We start from the raw sequence: 20,628 nt of genomic DNA, 5'->3' as shown, positions 1-20,628 counted from the left end.
GTATGCTCATATATGAAGAACAGATGGGAGATAACAAATTTACAGCTTTTGGACCTTCCCATCAACCGTGGCCACGAGGATCAGAAGAAATGTCGGTATCTGCTTTACTTGATCTTGTCTGATCCTGGCCTCCAAGGGGCTGGAAACAGTTATTGGAACAATGGAGAAGCATCGGAATACATAATCCTCAAGTTTTGTTTCAAATCAGATCACCTTTGCTATGATACACGGAACTTCATGCCCTGTCCCGATCTTGAGGCGAAACGGACATTCTCCGAAAATAATAAGAAATAATGAAACAAATAAACCACAGAACGCCCACGCCAGTCCAGCTCATGTTAGATCAGGAAAGAATTTTGCATCGTAAGTTGTTTTTAAAGGAAAAAAAGAAGAAGCATCTCTTGCCAACAAACTAGGCCGCTCCACGCGGCTTCGCCTTGGCCTCCTTCTTAGCCTTGGCCTCCTCTTTCTTTTTCTTCTTTTGCTGCTGCAGCTTCTCGTCGTGCTTGCGCTTGAGCGACGCCTTCTCATCCTCAGTGCGGGCGACAGGCTTGAAGAATCCCTCCAGCCGGGATTGCTGAGCGGTCTTGAGGTGCTTCGACAGACGGGCGGCACCATTGCGCACACGGTCTTCGTTGAAGCCCTTGTCCCCAACCAGGAACTCAATCAGGCCCTCAACGTTGGGGGCTTCCCACTTGAAGTCGCATTCGGGATGGTCGGCAGGCCGGACGTCCGGGTTGATAAAAAGTTCTCGCGCATCTTCGTAGGGCCAGTCCTCAGGAACTACGAATTTCTTCTTCGGATCATTTTTCATGAACTCCAGCACCTTCTCCAGAGACTTGTGCTCTTTGATTAGGCTGAGAGCAGTGGTGGCTCCCACCTTGGGAATAGGCTCCAGGTAGTCACAGCCTAAAAGAATGCAGAGATCGATGAACTGCATGGTAGACGTAGTTAGCAATTGTGATTACGCGTACCAGAACTATGTAGGATGGCGCACCTGTGCGCGGTCCATATCGAGACCCTCAAGCGCTCGATCTAGGTGAATCTCCTGGATAGGTTCCTTGCGTTGCTCACTGAACGTCAGGTGGCGTAGGAGAATCGGCGACTCAAAGCACAATGTATCCATATCCTCTGACGCAGCTGCGTACACCTTACCCGCACGAGCCAGGACAGCACACTGTGCTTCGGCTTCCGTCGGCGCGTCAATGAAAGGAATTCCCATCAGTCCAAGGAGCTTCTTGCACTCCGCATTGTGTTCACGCGTCACGCGGACAGTCCGTCGTGAGAACTTTTCGATATCTTCTGCAGTTCCAGTTTCCTTGGCCTCTTCATGGGCCTCGGTTGCTTCAGCCTTGCGTGCAACACGCTTCGCCAATTCACCAGACTTTAGCTTCGGCGGGGCTCCGTCGAAAACGTACAGAGGTTTGATGCCGTTGTCCACCATCCGCAGAGTACGGTAGAACATGCCCATCAGATGGGATGTGGTCTCGCCAGACTCACTCATGAGCTGTTGGCCCTCCGAGCGCACGGCGATCAGGAAACTGTAGATGCTCATCGAGCTATTCTGGGTTAGCAACTAGAGCTCCTTGAGCTACCGGGACGGTGATCCAATGACGTACGCATCCTAATTCGAAGAGTTTATATGTCAGCATCTGAAAATATATCGCAGGTTATACAACTCATACAATTGCGACCTTGCGGCCGAAGTGGTTCTTGATCTCGCCCGTCTTGATCGCATCGGGCGCATTCTCGGAGATCACCTGGTACAGGTCTGGACTTATTTAGCAAAGAGGCGAGAATAATGAAGAATATATACTTACGCTTAATACCCATCTTGGATGCGAGCTCAGGTTGTCTCAAGTTGGAATCTGGTGTCTGTGTAGAGAGTTAAGCTTGACCTGTCGCAGTACGCGAACGCGCTGGGCTGGAAGCGCGACACCATTTAAACTTAATCGGGCATAGCGTACCACAAGATCAGGTGACCGGTCAAGCCCAGGCCCATTCCTGCCTTATTTACGCCTGAATATGCATGTCTGCCTCAGGCGGCCAACCCGTAATGAGTAATTCGGGCCAGAACCGGCCGGTCCACGGATGTGAAGCTGCTCCGACCCCGCCTTTCAGTCTTCCCCGGAATGCGCCAAGCGGAGGATGAGTCCAGCTTCCACACCAACATGAAGCGGAATCGCATTCAGTTCGAGGCCAATGGCGACGCCTCGTCCGATTCTCCCCGCAGGGTGTCTTCACCCCGGAGGATCGCCCTCCCCATATTCCGAAGATCTCTCGACGGATACGGGCATGCACTGAGTGTAAACGGCACAAGGTGCGCTGTGACATGAAGGCAACTGACTCAGTGTGCTCGCGGTGTCAGCGCATGGGATTGGAGTGTGTTGTGAACAAGAGCCTCCAGACATTACTGGAGGACGAAGCTGAGTGAGTGCCTTATCTTCGGTGTTTACATTGGTAACATATACTGATTGCGCCGGCTACGACAGGTGGAAATCAATGATCGAATCAGCAATGACGGACCTGCTCAGGAAATCGCAGCTACCGGAGCTATCATATTACCAAGCAGGCGGTGGTACAATTGAGACGCCTTCGAACAAGAGAGGCCGGAAAGACTCCACAGTCTCGACTGATGATAATCCACTCGCGCAACATAAAAAGGCCAAGTCAGTTGACAGTACAGCAAGAGATGGCACAGCCGCAAGGTCAAACTATGGCTTCCCACAACAACAGCCACGGTATTCTTTGGACCGCGAGGAAACTGGCGCAACCTCTCTGGTCACAGCACCCATGGGCAGTCTATATGAGGTGACGCAGCTCAGTGAGAACCGCGAGAGCTCGCCCGGTCGGAAGGTTGCACCAGACCAAGCACTGGTCACTGACCTCATCTCGCGCGGAGTGGTCGATATCAAGGAAGCGGAGGAGCTGTTCTATCAGTTCGATCAGGTACTCAACCGCTATCTATGGGATGGAGCTTTGCTAGCACATAAAGACTTGACGTCTGTACGACGATCTTCATCAATGCTGTCTGCCGCCATTTTAGCTGTTACCGCGCTTCACATGCCGACCAAGGAACGTACATTTGATACATGCTACACCGAGTTTGCAAGATTAGCATCAGAGTCTATGTTAGGCCACCATCATACCTTGGATGATATCCGCGCACTATGCATTGGAGCATTCTGGCTTGCGGATGTTAGTTGGAAGCTCTCTGGCTATGCGGTTCGCATTGCAACCGAGCGCAATCTGCACCAGTTCTTTCGCAAAGCCACACAAGGGTCGCCGGAACACATGGAACAGGCGAGGCTATGGTATCTCCTCTACGTGAGTAATCTTTGGCCTAGAGTGTTGCTTATTTTGCTCATATTTTTCAGACCTTGGAACATCACTTTTCTATTGCGTACGGCCGACCGCCGATGATCCACGAAGATGCCAGTATTACTCAACACAATGTCTTCACTCAAAACCCATCAATTTCACAAGGAGACCTTCGACTTCACAGCCAGGTCGACCTGTTCATTATTCTCACCCGTATATATTTTGCATTCGGTCCAGATGTCGACCTGGAGGTTCCAGAGAGTGATTTCCCCAAGATTGATCAATACGATGTTGATATAGGCGACTGGAAGTCAGCATGGCTTCCTAGACTTGGTAAGTCTTGAATCCCCGAGATGCAACTACATTGCCTAATATTTTACTACAGCGGGGAGCCGCTACGTCGGCGCATATCCCTACAAGGCCGTGTATATGCACTATCATTTTTCTCGGCTGCAGCTGAACTCAGTTGCTCTGCGCACATACCACTCATCCACCTCATCAGGACAAATGTCATTTGAGCGCAGGAAGCGTGCCAACATCGCTGTTGAATCAGCCATTGCAACTCTCCAGGTTTGTTTGGACGAGCGAGATATCCAGCTGGCGCTCGTCGGTGTCCCACTATATCTCCACAGCATGATCACATTTGCTGCAGTCTTCCTGCTAAAGATCGCAGCCAAGGTTTGCTCGAATGGGGCTATTCCCGGGAGCCAGGGCAAACGAACCTCAATTGCCTCGGCAGGACTACACGTTGACGTGAGCTACGTGCGTATTCTTGTTGGGCGGGTAGTCGAGCTCATGGTGTCCTGTAGCCAGCGGGCGAGCGAGCGCCACCTGAGCCACCACATCGCTCGCGGTCTCCGCAAGATGCTGACTGGGCTCGAGGAATGGGAGAAGCGCACTACTGGCACGCAACATTCCATGGGGTCAACTGCGCCGGAATCTCATTCTCTTTTCAAGCCGGTGGTCATCCCCGGAGCGCAGATGCTGGGTGAACGTGACACTATCTTGAATCACCCGCCTCCATTGCTTGGGGTGGCACCGCTGTCCGCTGAACGCAGCAATGGGTTTGAACCTCCTCTGACCTTAGAAAAGCAGGAGCCCGGTCTATCGGAGGGCTCGGTTGATCCCATGATGGCGGATCTTTGGGGATTTGACGAGGATTATTTCCCTACGGGAGTGTTTGACTTCCTTCAGAGCCAGATGCCAGCGTGATCTACCCGGAACTTGGAATGATTTCCCTTGATTGTTCTCTTTGTACATAGTAATAACGACCTATGATTGACGACCACAGTTGTTGTAGGGGAATATATGGATACTAGAACATACATTTAGAGTGAACTACTAATGAAGTCCATGTCTCCATACCAAAATAGCCCATTTCCCTCTGTAAATGGCACACCCAGTGTATATGCATTGATGGACAGACATAACGGTTGTCGTCGGCGACATTTGGCGCACTGCCACTTTGGATCCCCGTCCATCCTCAGCTTGAGTGCCGTTTGATCTCAAGCTGCCGGATCTCCTACGGGCGATGATTTATTTGATTTAAGCGTCGAAGCCCTCCATGTTATACTCCGTATACTCCGTAGTGTATCTCGGCGCTTGGCATAGAGCCCACCCGGATAGACCGAGGAAGTCCGAGTCGGTTGGACTTGCGGAACCCAGACAGCCCATTGCTCGGGGATTCTGTCGAATCATATTGATCTAGATAAATACAAATGCCGATTTACTGTTGATCTTGTAATTCCACCATTCCTGGTATATTACATTCGGTGATTTACCCCAAACTTGCAACTGCCGAGGTCTCCGCGATTAGTGCATATTTGATTGAGCTCCCCGCAACAATTGACAACTTTTGTTTTCTCCCCACTCTGTATAATTGTCTTTCTTTTTTTTTTTGTGTTTTAGCCATGTTGAACCGATCTCTTCTTCGCGCAGCTGCGCGCTCAATCCAGGCTGGTCCTACCTCCGTTGCAGGCCGCCGGTACGCCTCCTCGGCCGTCTTCAACTGGGAAGATCCTCTCGCTGCAGCGGAGCTGTTCACGGACGAGGAACTGGCAATCCAGGACACAGCACGCCAATACTGCCAGGATAAGCTTGCGCCCCGCGTTTTGGGTATGTCTAATTTGCTTTGCTTCTGTTGTGAAATGGTGAACTGACGTCAGTGACCCCCTTGCAGAGGCCTACCGCAACGAGGATTACGACCGCCGAATCCTAGAAGAGATGGGCGACCTGGGCCTTCTCGGTGCTTCAATTGAAGGATATGGATGCGCCGGTGTCAGCACCGTGGCATCAGGCCTCATCACCAAGGAAGTTGAGCGCGTGGACTCGGGATACCGATCAGGCATGTCAGTTCAGAGCTCGCTAGCCATGACCGGCATCTACGAGTTCGGCACAGAAGAGCAAAAGCAGCGCTTCCTTCCAAGCCTTGCTAAGGGCACACTCGCCGGCTGCTTCGGTTTGACAGAGCCCAACCACGGTTCTGACCCTGGGTCCATGGAAACTGTGGCGCGCGAGCACCCCACGCAAAAGGGCATGTACCTGCTCTCCGGCAGCAAGACCTGGATTACGAACTCGCCCATTGCCGATGTCGCGCTCGTGTGGGCTAAGCTCGAGTCTACGGGCAAGATCCGTGGGTTTATTGTGGAGCGTGAGCGTGCGACGCCCGGGTCGTACGAGACCCCCGCTATCAAGAATAAGAGTGCCCTGCGTGCTTCCATCACTGGTATGATCCAGATGGATAACTGCCCCGTACCGGCGGAAAATATGCTGCCCGACGTCGAGGGCCTCAAGGGTCCCTTTACCTGCTTGAACAGTGCCCGCTTGGGAATTGCCTTTGGTGCCATGGGTGCCCTGGAGGATTGTCTTGCCCGTGCGCGCGAGTACAGTCTGGAGCGCAAGCAGTTCAAGGGCAACCCACTTGCTAAGTACCAGCTTATTCAGATGAAGTTGGCTAACGCTGGTACGGATGCTGCTTATGGAACTCTGGCTGCGGTTCAGGTGGCTCGCCTTAAGGATGCTGGCAAGGCTACGCCTGAGATGATCTCGATGATCAAGCGTCAGAACTGTGACCGTGCTCTGGCTAATTCCAGAATGTAGGTTTCTCTGTCTTTCTTTTTTTTTGGGCTGCTTTACTGACATTGGCATTAGTCTGCAAGAAGTCTTCGGTGGCAACGCTGCCAGCGACGAGTATCATATCGCTCGCCATGTGGCCAATCTGTTTGTGGTGCAGACCTACGAGGGTCAGAGTGATATCCATGGTAAGTTATTTCTGCCTGATTCTGTTGGGCTGAGGCTAATGCATATTTCAATAGCTTTGATCTTGGGCCGTGCCATTACGGGCAAGCAGGCCTTTGTCTAAAAAATAAAAAGCACATACTTATAAATAGAATATATCCCAGCTGAATTATTCAAAGAGATATATAGGCAGTTCTAATAGTAGGCAGTGATTAACATCCGCAGTAGCCTTGAATAGTATATGGTCACGCTATCAAAATGGTTCCTTCCTCTTTGGGACAAGCGGGAAATTGCGGGCGCCTCACCCGCACGTGACATCATCGAGGGGCAGTGTATCAGTTTCATGCGCTGTAATACGGATTTTCAATACAAAAGGTATATTGAAGAGAGAGAGAGATTACAATATAAAAATTTGAACATTCACATATTAGTAATGTGGCATAAGATCTACCTGATTACCTACCTGGGTAGGCATTGCTCTCTATTCAGGAATATTTGACATGTATGCGAATAATACTGTGTGTCTATATATGCCTTTACTTAACCCCGCCAAATTCGGTGATTCAGCCCTATCGAGGGATTTACCTTCTTTCGTGAAGCAATCGAATTTGATTCAAAAGACAATACTTATCTAACATTCTATCTACTTCTGCCTCATTCCCCAAATACCTACATAGGTACCTAGGTAACAACCTCAAAAGCTGAATCATTGATGTGTCATCATAGTGTGGCGGTATTCCCGTATTGGGCAGTACAATACCGACAGAATCGATTCCGCCCACCTGGGGGCACTTTTCCCCCTCTTGAGACTCCCAATTATCTTCTTCCCTCTTTCTTTTCCACACAAAGACGTAATCGTAAGTCGACCTACTTCCTCTCTTAACTTGAATCAACTGACGATCCATCTCCCAGTTTCTTTTTTACATTTTACAACTTTCTCTCTTTGCTCGTCATGGCTCTCAAGCGTATTAACAAGGAACTCACTGACCTCGGCCGGTAAGCCTATCCTGATGCCATCATCTGCGCTTCATGATTCTAACCCTCCTCTAGGGATCCACCCTCTTCCTGCTCCGCTGGTCCCGTTGGAGATGACCTGGTATGAACACTCGTTTTCTTGCTCGGCGCCGTGTGGCGGGGCACAACCTGCTCTGGTTTTGACCAGGTTGATATCAATGAGGGGATCATGAATTACTGACTTGTCGTTTCTTTTTGCAGTTCCACTGGCAAGCGACCATCATGGGTCCTGTAAGTTGTCCACGTCTGGAGGACCTTGGGGGCCAGATGGCCCTCTGCGAAGTCCAGAGATTGATTATTGGACTCGCGATACTAATTGATCATATAGGGTGACTCCCCATACTCTGGCGGTGTCTTCTTCCTTGCCATTCACTTCCCTACCGACTACCCCTTCAAGCCTCCCAAGGTCAACTTCACCACTCGCATCTACCACCCCAACATCAACTCCAACGGCAGCATCTGTCTGGACATCTTGAGAGATCAATGGAGCCCTGCTCTGACCATCTCTAAAGGTGAGAGCAAGATCTCTCCTTTCATTCTCTGCGCACAATGGCTAACCAATCATATAGTGTTGCTCTCCATTTGCTCGATGCTCACAGACCCCAACCCGGACGATCCTCTTGTGCCCGAAATCGCGCACGTCTACAAGACCGACCGCCCCCGGTACGAGGCCACAGCTCGCGAGTGGACGCGGAAGTACGCTATTTGAGTGAAACGACAAATCTGATTCCTTCGCTTTCATGTTCTTCTCTCTTCCTCTCAATAACCCTCCTTGCGGCCCCTATCTCGCTCGACCACTTCTCAGTGTCATCTCAACGTCGCTCTGCATCTTTCCGCTTTCTTTGCCCTCCTCTAGATTCAGAATCCGAAAGCCTGGCGTACCTGTGGTCGTAGAAATGTTTTCAGTTTTGTTTCCCAAACTCTGTTGATTTCAAATGCACCTGTTCTTGCGCGCGTTGGCTTCCTGCTTCCGTGCCTAAAAACTCCATTTGCGCCGGGTTTTGACCTTGTCTTGTTGGGCTGAGTTTCTGGGACTTTTCATATCCAACGATCCTTATGACAAATTCTCATGCATTCATGGCATCCATTTCTTCTTCTTTTTCAAACGCTGCATGCGTCTAGGATTGAATTATGGGTTTTGCCGAGTTTTCTCCTTGGATTCTTTGCTCTAGGCGATTCTTCGGACTCGGTGGGTAATGGTTTGAGGGTTTCGGGGAGTAGTTCGAGGTCGCCGTTTGTGTGTCTTGTGATTAGGGGCTTTCATCTTTTCCTACCTTAAATAACACAATCTAGGCAGGCCTGTCTTGTGTGTTGAACTTTTGATATTTATAGACTGTATAGACTGTAGACTGTACATTGTGTAGAGTTGAACTGATCATCGATATATCAACTATGACTTCAAAACACCGACTCTTGAATAATGCATTCCAATTGCCCAGCTCCCAACTCCATATATGTATATGTATGTATATCTATGTATGTAAATGCAAATCAAAAGATTAATAGTAGAAACCCATCAAATCAAGTCTGTCGGATCGAAATATCCCCCGACTGAACCAAAACCCAGACTCAAAGTAAGTCCAAGCAAGTCCAGCAAAAAGAGAGAAAAGAAATAAAATGCAAAAGAAACCCCAAGTCCAATTACAATGAACCAGGAACCAATCAGACGTATTTCAAAAATGCATCCACCATCAAACAACCTGACTCCCCCGTCGACTCCCAGCCTTCGACCCCTCCCCAGCCTTCGCAGTCCTCTGACTAGCCCTAGAAACCTGACTCACCGAGTCCGCCGGACTAACATGATCGTCAACCCTAGACCCCTTAGAACTCCTCGACCGATGCGACCGATGCCGATGCGTACGCGACCCAATCTGGCTAATCGAGTCATCCGGCGAAACATGCGAGTCAACATCCAGATCCGCCACGCTCTCCGGCAGCGGGATATCCCTTGCAGACAAATACGAGTTCCCGCACTCCTTGCTGTGGATACTCGGGCTGGAGTAGTATGTAGCGTTCGAGCCAGCGGGGAGCGGGATATTGCGCGCAGAGCGGGATGATGAAACGCTAGCGTTGTCCTTGCCGACGTGCGAGGATGAGCGCACTGAGGCTGCGCGGTATGACTGCGTGCTTTGCTGGCTCTTGTGCGAACGGTGTGAGACGGTTGACTCGTACCCGTCGCGGTCGTCGTGGCTGTGGCGGCGGTGTGTGCTCTGTGACGCTTTGATCGTCGATGAGCTGTGTACGCTGCTTGCGGGGCCGCGCGTTTTCTCGTCGTGGTAGCTGCTGATGAAGGTTGAGGGCGCGCAGGCGTAGCGTTGTTGGGAGGCGTTGCTGGCGGGTGGGTACTCGATTGCCCGGAGCGGGGTGTCTTCTGGGATGCTGTAGATGCTGCCTTCTGAGGCGCGGCGAGGGTTGTCGTGCATGTACTCGGTGCCTTCGTAGATGGTGCTGGCGCGGGGATTCTTGGAGGTTACGCTGCGCGTTAGGGTTGAGCGTGGGTTTGAGGCGCTGGTGTAGGAGCTGCGCGGTGGTTGTGGTGCTTCGATGGCACGGTATTGGGATTGTTGGTCGTCGTTGCCGAAGAAGGATTGGGCGGCGGCTTTGATTTGGGGGAAGTTGCTTGCGAACTGAACTGGCTGTTCGGGTTCTTCGGTCGTTGACTGGGAGTCGCCTTTGACCATTGCGTAGGCGATTGCTGCGCCTGCAGCGGCGCCAATGAGCGTGCCCACGATGGTCTTGGCTGCCTTGCTGCCATCGTCGCTCTGTGGCGGTGCGGGCGCTTGCACGGTGTATGACGGTGGCGGCGGGCCTTGAGATTGGCGGGAGACGACAGTTGGTGCAGACCGCTCATATGTGGTGGGTGCCTTGGAAATGGCGCGAGATTTGGTCTCAGATCGAGCTTCGGATCTTGCTTCGGATCTCGCCTCAGACCGGGCCACGGATCTGGTTTCTGACATGGCCTCGGATCTTGGGGGTGCGATGCTCTCTGCCTTGATGGTGCTAGCTTTGCTGTTTGCCTTTGAGACCACAGAGCGGCTGGAACCCTCTAGAAGAGCCATTGTCGGCCCGCTGGCCCCTGATATAACAGAGGCACTGCCAGGTCGGTACACGGCTTCAATGCTGTTGCCGTCAAAGTCGATGACGGCTGCACTGAAGTACCCAGATTGCGAATCTCGCATCTTGGGTTCGCCGTGGATCTTCGCGCCGGCTTTCAGGGCGCTTATGAAGAATGAGCCGACTGCGTCTTTTGACGGGGCTGGAAAGGCGACATGGACTGCACCAGGAGGAGATCTTTGATTATTATTAGCTTTGTCGAAAAACAAGGTGTTTCTTTGTATACATATCACTCACCCAGGCTTAGTCTCGGTCATCCAGAAATCAGCAGGCTCCCCCTGCTTCTGACCGAAACCTATATAATCGTCATGTCGACCAATGAATTGGTATCCCAACGGCTGTAAACATGATAAGAAGAAAGAGGTAGAGGTTGGGAGGTGAGAGACGGTTAGGGTGATATGCGAAACGGGCATGGCGGAGGTTGAAGTCGACGTGCCTGGAGACCCGCACGTACAAAGGGTTAAAAAGGAATGGGGATATGAAAAGTCAAGATGGATGGAAAGAAAGAGAGAGATTAAATGGAACCGGTAAGGATATATACGGTGAGGGAATCCAAGTCTATAGAACTATGACGCCAGGAAATGAGGCCACATGAACGGTCGGTCCAAGAGCCAGTCAGAATAAATGCTGTGAGACTCTAATCCAAAAGGAGAGAGGGAATAAACTAGCAGCTTCCAAAATCCTGCCCAAGCTGGCAAAAAGGGGTCATCCAGAACACCGCATGTCTCCCGATAGTGCGTTGGTGGACACTATGAAGACGTGTGATTTCTGTATGGAGTCAGGCAAAGTGGGGGTCCATTGACAATTGGCCGAATGATCAAGTCAATGCTCAGTACCCGATCGGCATGGAAAAGTTGAAACAGAGTACTCCGTACTGAGTACGGAGTACAAGGGCGGGCAATGAGGCGTGTTGGAGGCCCAAAGGTTGTACTTTGCACTTCAGAATCGAAAGAAAGTCAGTCCGGTACTTCCAGTAACAGAGTACTCAGACCGGAGGCTGGTCCTGTTCCTGGCTGCTTTCGGATATCTAGGGGCCCAACTCTGGACAAAGTGAAACGCTCTATGGCTGGAGGGGTGCAGATGGGTCCCTGCCAGGTCATCGCGGGGAGCCAATGTGGATTCCTGTTGGCGGATGGGGCGTCTGTTCTGGATTCCCTGAGCGAGGTGCAGGAGCCTATCGACGTTAAGTGGGCATTTTGCTTACTTGTTCCTCCTCGTGTGAGCAAATGGCGGACTTTCAAGTGGAGGAAGAAGAAAAAAGACTTGCTGCCAGGTGGACTTGGGTAGATGTGCTGACCGCCACGGGGGTTGAGTCATACATCGTACGTTCATAATTTGGGGTCTTTTTGATGTTATTCTCTACAACTGTTGTAGAGAATAATATGATTTACATAGAGTAATAAATATGATATCTAGAATATCTACGTATAATATCTTACATACCAAATACAAGATGGGCAGAGGTGCATCTCGCCACCCTCCAATTCGCGCATTGAAAGTGAGGCGAGGCTAATTGCATGCCACGTCAAGGATCACTGCTAACTATAGTATACTAATGTACGAACTATTACAATATACTATGGAAAAGTCAAAAAATAAAAAAGCCATATTTTTATTGAACACAGAAGTTGAAGATATGTGTCTCAGAATCCCAAATCAATGGGGTCTGATCTATGTGCTGTTCACTTTTTCTGGTCTACACATCGCAACAGTCGAGGTTGAAGCTGGATGGAGGCAAGACGGATCAAGGACTGGCGAAAAGGAACCAAATGCCATCCGACCCGTATATGCTGAGGGGGGGGAAAGCACCAGGTGCTCTCTAAACACCCACAGACAAATGGGATGAATCCCGATGCTTGGTAGCTGTCCCGGTGGATTTACCCCCAAACAAAACAGAGAGATATAGAAAGGTAGAGAGAGCTGGGCTTAGATAACAGCCAAAATACTTGAAGGACAAGACATATGCAGAGATATGACTGGTGCCTTCATTTTGCAGCTCAATCCCTGCCCGTAAAAAAAAAAAAGCTGTGGCAAATGTGCCGCCAATATAGACGACAAGGACGCGCGCTCTCTGGGCGCGATTTCTTTTTTTTTTTTTCCCGGTCGAGTTTCTCAGAGGATATCCCAGACCTCTTCGGCAGCATGGCAGAACTTGCTGCAGGCAACACTCGCACTAAGACTGTAGTTGCTGATACTGATAGTATCGTCCTTGAAGGAGTCGGCAAAGTCGTCGTGACCCTTGGCCATGGCACCGACGAAGATGGCGACACTCTCGTTAGGGTTCAACGTCTCCAGATAATCCTTGGTGCGGACCACCGGCGCCTCGAAACTCATGGTCACCTTCCGGCAGTTGGGGGGCAGGTGGTCGGTGATTGGGTTCTTAATAACCTTAAGGAGCTTTTCTTGTGAGTTGGTCGAGCGGATGGAGAGTCGGTGGAGCAGCTGGACCATCAGACCGGCGAACCGCTTGAACGTTCTCGGGATGCGGACTGAAGGGTTGACTTCGATCAAAACGCCCTTGGCGGTGTGAATGAAAATTTGGAGCCGACCGGCCTTGTTCACGGGGGAATCGAGAAGAGTGAGCAGACACTGCGGTGGGTTAGTAGGTATTCGTTTTTGACCTTTCTATTGCCACTGGCGATGTTGAATCGTACCTGGTGGGTAATATCCGGTCGGGCTTCGCTAATATCGCGGTTCATTTTGCGCATGATACCGATGTGCTCATCGCTGTTCAACAGAGAGAACTTCTCATCCTTGGTTCCTGAACGTCCACTGGAGACAGCCTTGTAGGTTTCCAGACTGGCATTGGAGAGAACCACAATCAAGCGTTGGGTGTCCTTGTCATGGGATGGAATTGGCACATGCTGTTCGGCAACTAGCTGGGGAAGTTCCGGAGGAGGGCATGACTGAGTCCCTGAAGATTGGATGTCAGACATGTTGAAGTTGAAAATTGCAATTCAGGCGCGGGGAGGGGTAAAGGGAAGAAAATGGTGACAGATGTGGCTGAGATGTGATCGGAGGATTGGTGCCCAGCGACATGTCACACGGACCAAATCAGAATGGAAGATTTTGATGTTGGAGAATTGGAGGATTGGAGGATTTGCTGTCGAGTGCTCGCGTGTATATGTTGTAGAGTTGCGCAGAGGGGGAAAAAAAAATCAAATCAAATCAAACGGAATAATGAGATTGTAAAGCAAGGGGGAAGCATAAAAAGAGACAAAATACATACTCGCACGCTTTCTCTTTCCAGCAGCCTGTTCTTGGTCGGACATTGTTTAAATTTGCAACTTGAAAAGATGTTGGAGTTGAAGAGTTTTTGGGGGACAAAAACTCCCGGGGAAATGAAAAGCGGCCAGACGAGGGCTGATGGAATTATATCGAATCTCACTCTGCATATATATATATTAACTACATGCAGGTAGTTTTATGTTTTATTTTATTATTTAGAATGGAATTCTTCATTTCTATATGTCTAAAGAGTAAAATTGCAATATGCAATATAGTAAAATATAAAATATAGGACTTAGCACTATGTCCTACACACAGATATATATAACTTGGGATATTGTATCTCCTCATAGTCTTCGATAACCTTGGAAATTCCCTTTTAATGTTAGTTTCAACGGTTTAGGGCCACTCTTCGTCAGAGAGATCGACATTACCCCTCTCAACATGTATGATTCCAGCTCCGTTTGAACCAGCCACAATCTGACGAGGAAAGCCACATCAAGGCTTCTCTTTTGTAGATACAGTAATAGGTCCCAACAATATCAGAACCGTGTAATAATGCCTGACAAGGATATACCAATCCAACTTGGCTTGGGACTATCTTCTCCGTACCTCTGGTCCAGACCTTGATAGACCGGCGAGTTTGAACACAGTACTCTCCAGTGCACAATGAACACCACTGGAGGAGTTGGTTGTACCGGATGATGAGGATGTGTAACGTCCTCTGCATAAAATTGTGTTGGTGACTCAGAACAAACAGATCTGACTGGCTCATGTCCAGCATTGTCTCTTAGGGGCCAGCCTACTCTGTAAGCTCTTGGCCAGTGGATGAGAAGGGTCAGCACAGATATAAAGGCCGTGAATGGATCAGAATGGATCAGAATGGCAAAGGTGGTACAAGAAAGCTTTGTCACCAGGGCAGCAAATCTGAGGGCCGTGAACAAGGAGAAGCTCTTCTGGTAATCTTCTCCGAGACAGTCCAGAGTCGCAGCCTGTGTAGGCCTCTCTCGACCATGAATTTGGACTCCGCGGTCTGGCTAGCGACCGGTATGGATGTGTATAATGTAGGCTCCAGCAATGAATTGCTCATCTTTGCACGATGATATGCCAAGCGCTGAGTTGCCAAGTGTGAAATCCGGGGGACCAGGCCTCCCATATGTCGTATGGGTAACCCTGTAACCTGGCTAATATCCCCAAACCAATCAACTTGACAAGATGAAAGATCTCTTTCGGGTCTTGACCCAATCAGCACGTAATAGTTTGTGTTGGGTTGGTTGGCCCCAAGCGCCCGGTATATTCCTTGAAGTGAGAATAATTGCTTCAACCTGTAACCTGTAACCTGTAGCCTGTAGGCGCTGAATGTGAAGTGTTAGAGCGGTCAATAAGGATCATCGCAATACCAACGTGCGCTTCCTTGCACAATGCAAAACGGGGAAAGCCTTACTGGTTATGGAAGCCTTGCACACGCCTTGGCGAGAGGCCAAGGGGGGCTCAGGAGGGTTCAGGAGGGTTCAGGAGAGCGTCATCTTTAATCTCCCAGATCCTCCGTAGACTTTTCCCAGTGCAATAAGATAGTCTCATTGGTTGAATCTTCGGATTGGAGCCTGCCAATTGCCTTCCTATTGCTCCATATATTCGTTATATTATTCGTTATATTATTGTGAAGTCAATTTAGAAAGGGGGCGAAGGGGAAAAAAAAGAGGAAGTGCCCGACATACCAACCACAAGGAATTTGACAAGGCTGGTGATTGTTATTTGTTCTTTATCTGCACATCTTGACATCTTGAGATCTTCACATCTTTATATCTTCTCTTCTCTTCTCTCTTCTCTTGACTATTTTCCCCCATATCTTTCTCTATTTTCTCCTTGGCCCGGTCTTAATCCCGGTGGCGAGACTCTCCTATCTTACAAAACCCAGCTCTTCATCAGAAACTCTGTTGATCATTTCCATTTTATACGGAATATTCTTCCTGAACTTGAAACTTTTCCAAAAACAAAACAAAACACACCTCCATACGGAGTACGGAGTAAGGGATAAAAAGCCCAGCTGCCCAGCTGCCCAGGTGGTAAGTCAACCTTAGTCATTCGAAACAATATGACCTAAAACAGACTAGCGTTCCACGCGTGCCGTCACCAAGCTCGACTTTCTTTAACTTCTTCATCCCACCTTGCCCGGAGCAAATTTTGGAGAAGTCAGGGTCATGCCGTGGACAGTTACCAATTCATTTAAGAGGTATGTGTGTTTATTCCAACCTACAAGGTGTGTGCAACTAACATCCCACTCCAAGAGGCCTTATGAAAACTTACGGGCGACCAACATGGCGCGTCTACGACGATGAGCGCGCCGCGAAGAAAAGACGCGTGGATGAGTCCGATGAAGCTGAAGCCAACCTGCAATATGCCATCCGCGAGTCTTCAGCGGCCATACTCTCGAGCCCGTCGCGTCGCAACTCCTTGTTGTCGGAAGGCACGCTCGATGATATTGACGATCTCACCACACCACCATCGTCGCCCCCACCACGGTTAAGCCCGCCGCCAGCAACCACCCGCAAGCCGACATTCGCCTTTCTCAAGCGCAAGCACAAGGAAGGTTCGACCGGGTCGCCCTTGACAGAGGTTAACTCGAATAGCGTACGCGCATCGGTGGACCCACCCAAACAAAAAGGTCAGAAACAACCCGTCATGCGCCAGATGCAGATCGACCTGGGAAATGATACACGAAAGACCTGTGCGACCTGTGGCATGGAATATATCCCGTCCAATACAGAGGATGCGGCACTGCATAAAAAGTTCCACGAGATGAATGCGACTGGGATCGACCTGGGCAAGGCATTTATGCGTGCGAACGCCTCACGCTGGGTTTACGAAGCGACTCGATTCGATGAGGGGTACGTGGTAATTGTGGACCGCAAGGCGTCCCCTAGCGCCAAGAGCCAAGCGAAGAAGGTCCTCGAGGTTGTCAATAAGGAGCTATCGTCACCGGAAATCGACGACGAGACCCTCTGGAGCCAAACGGAACCACCCAAACACTTGCAGGATGGCCCGACCGAGAAAGTGGATCGGTACCGGGTCTTTCTGCATATGAAGGACAGTCGCTGTGTCGGGCTCTGCCTGACCGAGCGCATCTGGGAATCCCGACCGGTGGTGAAGGAACAGAATGGCGACGCACACAACGGCTCTGTCTCGACGCGAGATGAAACTCGCCCGGCCATCGTCGGAATCTCTCGCATCTGGACTTCTGGATCCTCGCGGCGAAAGGGAATCGCTTTAGACCTCCTTGACTGCGTGGTCATCAACTTTATTTACGGAATGGAAATAACAAAAGCACAAATTGCATTCAGCCAGCCCACAGAGAGTGGCAATCGCCTGGCACATAAGTTTTTCGAGGGTGAAGAGACATGGCATGTCTATAACGAGCGGTGATGGGTGACTTGCATAGGTCTTCTTTAATTTATTCTATGGGTGAGGCATTGAGGCATATTGGGGGGTTTTGATTGTATTCTCGAGCGTTTTATTTTTTTTATTGTCTGCTTTTGTACCATATCTGTACCCTTTTCCCGTGTACAATAGGGAGGGATGCATTTTCAATCCAATTTGACTGAATTGCACTTTTAATACATTTTATTTCAAGCCTCTCGGGGCAGCCGGACCTCAAGCTCGGAAAGCGGCGCGTAGGACCTCATGGATAAGAAACTCGGCGGGGACCCCTCAATTCTTCTCTTCCTTTTCCTCTCTATTCTAACTTATTCATTCTCGCGATGTCCGGATCAAATCCTTTTCGCCCTAGAAATCCGGGTGAGTATTGTTTTCCTTCTTTTCCCTCTTGAGCTTCCCGGTGACACGGGGGGAAATCATCCCCAACATGGCACTGATATGAATCTGGATAGGCAATCCCGCAGATCCATTGTCTACCAACTCGGGCACTTTTGCTCCTGCTTTGCCCTCCAAGCCTCTACCTACGCCACCCATACCCCCGAATGATTACCCTAGGAAGTCATCCATATCGCTCGAACGCGAGGTAGATGACTCGAGCTCCTCGGACGAAGAGACAAACCCATTCAATCCGGATGTGTCTGGGAGCGATAGTGAGGACGAAAGCAATGGGTACAAGAGCCCAGCGCCCCGTGAGGATGATCGACTACGAGAATCTCTTGGGTCAGCTCCACACCCAGCTCCATCAACAGATGGATCCCCCATATCCCCCGACCACAACAGGCGGTCTGCAACAGGTGCAGACAGTTTTCCTGCAGCACGTCCTGCAGCACGGTTATCTGTAGAGCTTGATGCAAACAGCTCTTTCGGCCGAGCCAAAGACAAGAAGCCGCCGCCTCCGCCTAGAAGTCATCACGGCCGCAGGATCGGCTCTACAGCTACCGCAGAATCATCCCAGACCGCCCGGTCCCGGTCTACTAACCGCCTGTCAATTCATGGCTCTGGGAACGTGACGCCCGGGGCCTCGCATCCCAGCTCTGTGTCTCTATCATCGACCACGGACTATTTCTCGGGCCCTGGGGCGACAGGGTCGACGGACTCGCTCCAGCGCAGTCAATCTCATAAGCGTCCTCCGACGCCACCTCTCAGTCGACGGCACAGCCAGATGAGGAGATCCAAATCTACACAGTCCAAAACTAGCAGCAGATTAAACATGTCTTACGATTCGGAGAGCAATGATGGCTCTCTGCCTCCCAGCCCGGGGCCTTCTAGTCGGGCGCTGCAAAACAAGAGAATCAGCATGCCCCCGCCATCATCGGGAGACTTCCAAGCGACTGCCCCGTTGGAGATATCTCGCTGAACCTGTCTCCCCCCCACTAACTCCAGTCCATCATCACTGAAGGCTGGGCGGCGGGTATCATCCTATGGGAGTGTACCGTCTGGCTCTACTGGACCCCCGCCGCCCCCTCCGCCTCGGCGCACTCGAGATTCCATTGCCCGTAGTAATGATGTGATGGGGTTGAAGGAGAACCAGACGCCAGCCCCACAACCATCCAATGCCCTTGACATCCTGGCTGATCTCAGCAAGCTTCAGAAAGAGGTGGATGATCTTCGGGGGCATTATGAAAATCGGAAAGTTAGGGATTGAAAGGGGAGCAGCGGGCTGTTTTCTCTTCCACGTTTCCACGTTTTAGTATAGGCGACTGTATACATGAATGAATGAATGCATGAATTTGGCGTATGTTTGCCAGTTTCGGATTTCTGGTAAATCCTGAACAATGACCTTCTATGGGGAAAGATGAAAGGCGGGACGGATCTGGTAGGTGGGGATTAGCGTCCATCATGACAGCGGTGGTCCAGGTTGCATAAAAGACGTCGATAAAGGATATGAGTAAATATAAGCTTGTAATATCGTCTTGAACCAAATAAATTGGATAATTCAAATTTTCAATTTTTTTGTCAAGGGCAACAACCTTCCAAGGTTGTAAGCAGATAAATTAGGCCAGATATCTGAGGACTTATACCCAGGTAATATATGTGTGGCCCGCATAATTGTCATGGTGGCCACTAATCCCCATTGCACTCACCACTGAGGTATGACGTGGGGGAAATTAATTATTTAGTTCTCCAAGTCCAAGGCAAGTCCATCTCTCCTTCTCTCCCTTTTTTCAACCTCCATCTCCTTGGACGTCTTTCACTGAATTACTGATTCTGCTTAATTTTCAGAGATTCATCTTCATATCTTCGCATCATGAATACTCCAACGCTGATCAATTTGCCTCCTCCCCCAGCGGACCCCGTCACTCCATCGGATATGGGACCGTAAGAGCTCTCTATAACCCTATCTCCCCCTCTCTATTGTCTATACCTAACTTGAAGATTTAACTGACTTGGCTAATTAACGGGGAAATCAGAGGCACCCCCAACTCCGGCACTACATCGTTATCTGCTCTCTCGACAACTGCCATCAAAGACGGCCACCAGGGCCAACCATTCCCCCACAGCCACCATGCGCATCAGTCCTCTACATCATCTACCACAACCCTAGAGGCTGAGCGCGCAGATCGAATCTCCCGCCTAGCGGGCCTTGAGCGCGTTGCCACAGCCCGCGCCGGTGGCCAGACATCTTCCGGTCAAGTGCCTCAGCCGTATGCTCCAGGATACTTTGAGAGTCAAGCACTGAAGGAGCGCAGCACGGTTGGCAGCGCCAGCGCGACGGGCAGCATCGCCGGGCGCACGACCTGGGCGAGCAGTAGCGACACATACGACGCCGACAAAATGAGCGAGGACCACGAGGACGACGGCACCTCCAGTGTCGGCAACGTCAGTGACGAGGGTAATGCTAGTCTGGTTGGGTTTGGCGAGGGCGCCAACAGTACTTATAGCGGGCCGATTTCTCGTCCGCCTGGAATGAACCGCGTCTCCTCTGGAGGTATCGGAGGACGGCCTACTTCTATGGGTAGCTCGAATGTCAACCGCTCGACTCCGCTGGCTTCATATCTTCAGCAACAACAGCACCATGCCGGGGAGAGTTCTATGATGTCGTCGTCCCCGGCTGGGTCGATGACTCCCGAACCTATGAATGAGGATGCTCGCATGGTTGATGGTATGACTTTTGACTCCGATGTTGTTGATACTACTGCCAGAACTCCACGATTGGTTTCCACGCCCGGCCACAGCAACAGTGGATTTGACTCGCCAGGCAGGGATTAAATTCTGGTCCATGCTTTGGTAGATTCAAGAGGTTACGACGGCGTTTTTTTTAGTGGCTTGATGCTTCGA

At 50.4% G+C, this 20,628-nt stretch overlaps 11 protein-coding genes across 11 annotated transcripts; 8 read left to right on the top strand and 3 right to left on the bottom strand.

Annotated features, from left to right (window-relative positions):
* Window positions 1-412: 412 nt before the first annotated feature.
* fen1 (multifunctional nuclease RAD27) lies at window positions 413-1,833 on the bottom strand (the record flags this gene model as incomplete). Its single annotated transcript, XM_057295650.1, has 5 exons — window positions 413-934; window positions 998-1,559; window positions 1,596-1,624; window positions 1,686-1,771; window positions 1,821-1,833. The coding sequence occupies 5 exons, from the start codon at window positions 1,831-1,833 to the stop codon at window positions 413-415; spliced, it is 1,212 nt and encodes a 403-aa protein (XP_057143532.1).
* Window positions 1,834-2,132: 299 nt separating this feature from the next.
* N7519_008876 (fungal specific transcription factor domain-containing protein) lies at window positions 2,133-4,533 on the top strand (the record flags this gene model as incomplete). Its single annotated transcript, XM_057295649.1, is given in 5 exon segments — window positions 2,133-2,306; window positions 2,321-2,430; window positions 2,493-3,327; window positions 3,378-3,654; window positions 3,707-4,533. 5 exon segments carry the CDS (start codon window positions 2,133-2,135, stop codon window positions 4,531-4,533), a joined length of 2,223 nt encoding a protein of 740 aa, XP_057143531.1.
* A 698-nt stretch (window positions 4,534-5,231) lies between these two features.
* N7519_008875 (acyl-CoA dehydrogenase) lies at window positions 5,232-6,682 on the top strand (the record flags this gene model as incomplete). Its single annotated transcript, XM_057295648.1, has 4 exons — window positions 5,232-5,436; window positions 5,501-6,416; window positions 6,472-6,581; window positions 6,636-6,682. 4 exons carry the CDS (start codon window positions 5,232-5,234, stop codon window positions 6,680-6,682), a joined length of 1,278 nt encoding a protein of 425 aa, XP_057143530.1.
* An 828-nt stretch (window positions 6,683-7,510) lies between these two features.
* On the top strand, window positions 7,511-8,281 carry N7519_008874 (putative ubiquitin conjugating enzyme (UbcD); the record flags this gene model as incomplete). The annotated part of the gene is made up of 5 exons (XM_057295647.1): window positions 7,511-7,554; window positions 7,609-7,654; window positions 7,774-7,803; window positions 7,901-8,084; window positions 8,142-8,281. The coding sequence occupies 5 exons, from the start codon at window positions 7,511-7,513 to the stop codon at window positions 8,279-8,281; spliced, it is 444 nt and encodes a 147-aa protein (XP_057143529.1).
* A 982-nt stretch (window positions 8,282-9,263) lies between these two features.
* Window positions 9,264-11,099, bottom strand: N7519_008873 (VOC family protein; the record flags this gene model as incomplete). The annotated part of the gene is made up of 2 exons (XM_057295646.1): window positions 9,264-10,863; window positions 10,924-11,099. 2 exons carry the CDS (start codon window positions 11,097-11,099, stop codon window positions 9,264-9,266), a joined length of 1,776 nt encoding a protein of 591 aa, XP_057143528.1.
* Window positions 11,100-11,748: 649 nt separating this feature from the next.
* N7519_008872 (uncharacterized protein) lies at window positions 11,749-11,973 on the top strand (the record flags this gene model as incomplete). Its single annotated transcript, XM_057295645.1, has 1 exon — window positions 11,749-11,973. The coding sequence occupies one exon, from the start codon at window positions 11,749-11,751 to the stop codon at window positions 11,971-11,973; it is 225 nt and encodes a 74-aa protein (XP_057143527.1).
* Window positions 11,974-12,798: 825 nt separating this feature from the next.
* Window positions 12,799-13,622, bottom strand: N7519_008871 (18S rRNA pseudouridine methyltransferase; the record flags this gene model as incomplete). Its single annotated transcript, XM_057295644.1, has 2 exons — window positions 12,799-13,275; window positions 13,341-13,622. The coding sequence occupies 2 exons, from the start codon at window positions 13,620-13,622 to the stop codon at window positions 12,799-12,801; spliced, it is 759 nt and encodes a 252-aa protein (XP_057143526.1).
* Window positions 13,623-14,786: 1,164 nt separating this feature from the next.
* Window positions 14,787-15,017, top strand: N7519_008870 (uncharacterized protein; the record flags this gene model as incomplete). The annotated part of the gene is made up of 1 exon (XM_057295643.1): window positions 14,787-15,017. The coding sequence occupies one exon, from the start codon at window positions 14,787-14,789 to the stop codon at window positions 15,015-15,017; it is 231 nt and encodes a 76-aa protein (XP_057143525.1).
* Window positions 15,018-16,115: 1,098 nt separating this feature from the next.
* Window positions 16,116-17,337, top strand: N7519_008869 (ESCO family N-acetyltransferase; the record flags this gene model as incomplete). Its single annotated transcript, XM_057295642.1, has 2 exons — window positions 16,116-16,147; window positions 16,203-17,337. The coding sequence occupies 2 exons, from the start codon at window positions 16,116-16,118 to the stop codon at window positions 17,335-17,337; spliced, it is 1,167 nt and encodes a 388-aa protein (XP_057143524.1).
* A 335-nt stretch (window positions 17,338-17,672) lies between these two features.
* Window positions 17,673-18,994, top strand: N7519_008868 (uncharacterized protein; the record flags this gene model as incomplete). The annotated part of the gene is made up of 3 exons (XM_057295641.1): window positions 17,673-17,709; window positions 17,802-18,687; window positions 18,733-18,994. 3 exons carry the CDS (start codon window positions 17,673-17,675, stop codon window positions 18,992-18,994), a joined length of 1,185 nt encoding a protein of 394 aa, XP_057143523.1.
* A 603-nt stretch (window positions 18,995-19,597) lies between these two features.
* Window positions 19,598-20,559, top strand: N7519_008867 (uncharacterized protein; the record flags this gene model as incomplete). The annotated part of the gene is made up of 2 exons (XM_057295640.1): window positions 19,598-19,668; window positions 19,761-20,559. 2 exons carry the CDS (start codon window positions 19,598-19,600, stop codon window positions 20,557-20,559), a joined length of 870 nt encoding a protein of 289 aa, XP_057143522.1.
* Window positions 20,560-20,628: the final 69 nt, after the last annotated feature.

Source organism: Penicillium mononematosum (genome assembly GCF_028829835.1).
Source record: "Penicillium mononematosum strain IBT 11891 chromosome Unknown utg000005l:1.0-9366267.0:1.0-9372171.0, whole genome shotgun sequence".
NCBI classification, from domain to species: Eukaryota; Fungi; Ascomycota; class Eurotiomycetes; order Eurotiales; family Aspergillaceae; genus Penicillium; species Penicillium mononematosum.
This window is presented reverse-complemented; position numbering and strand designations above follow the sequence as displayed.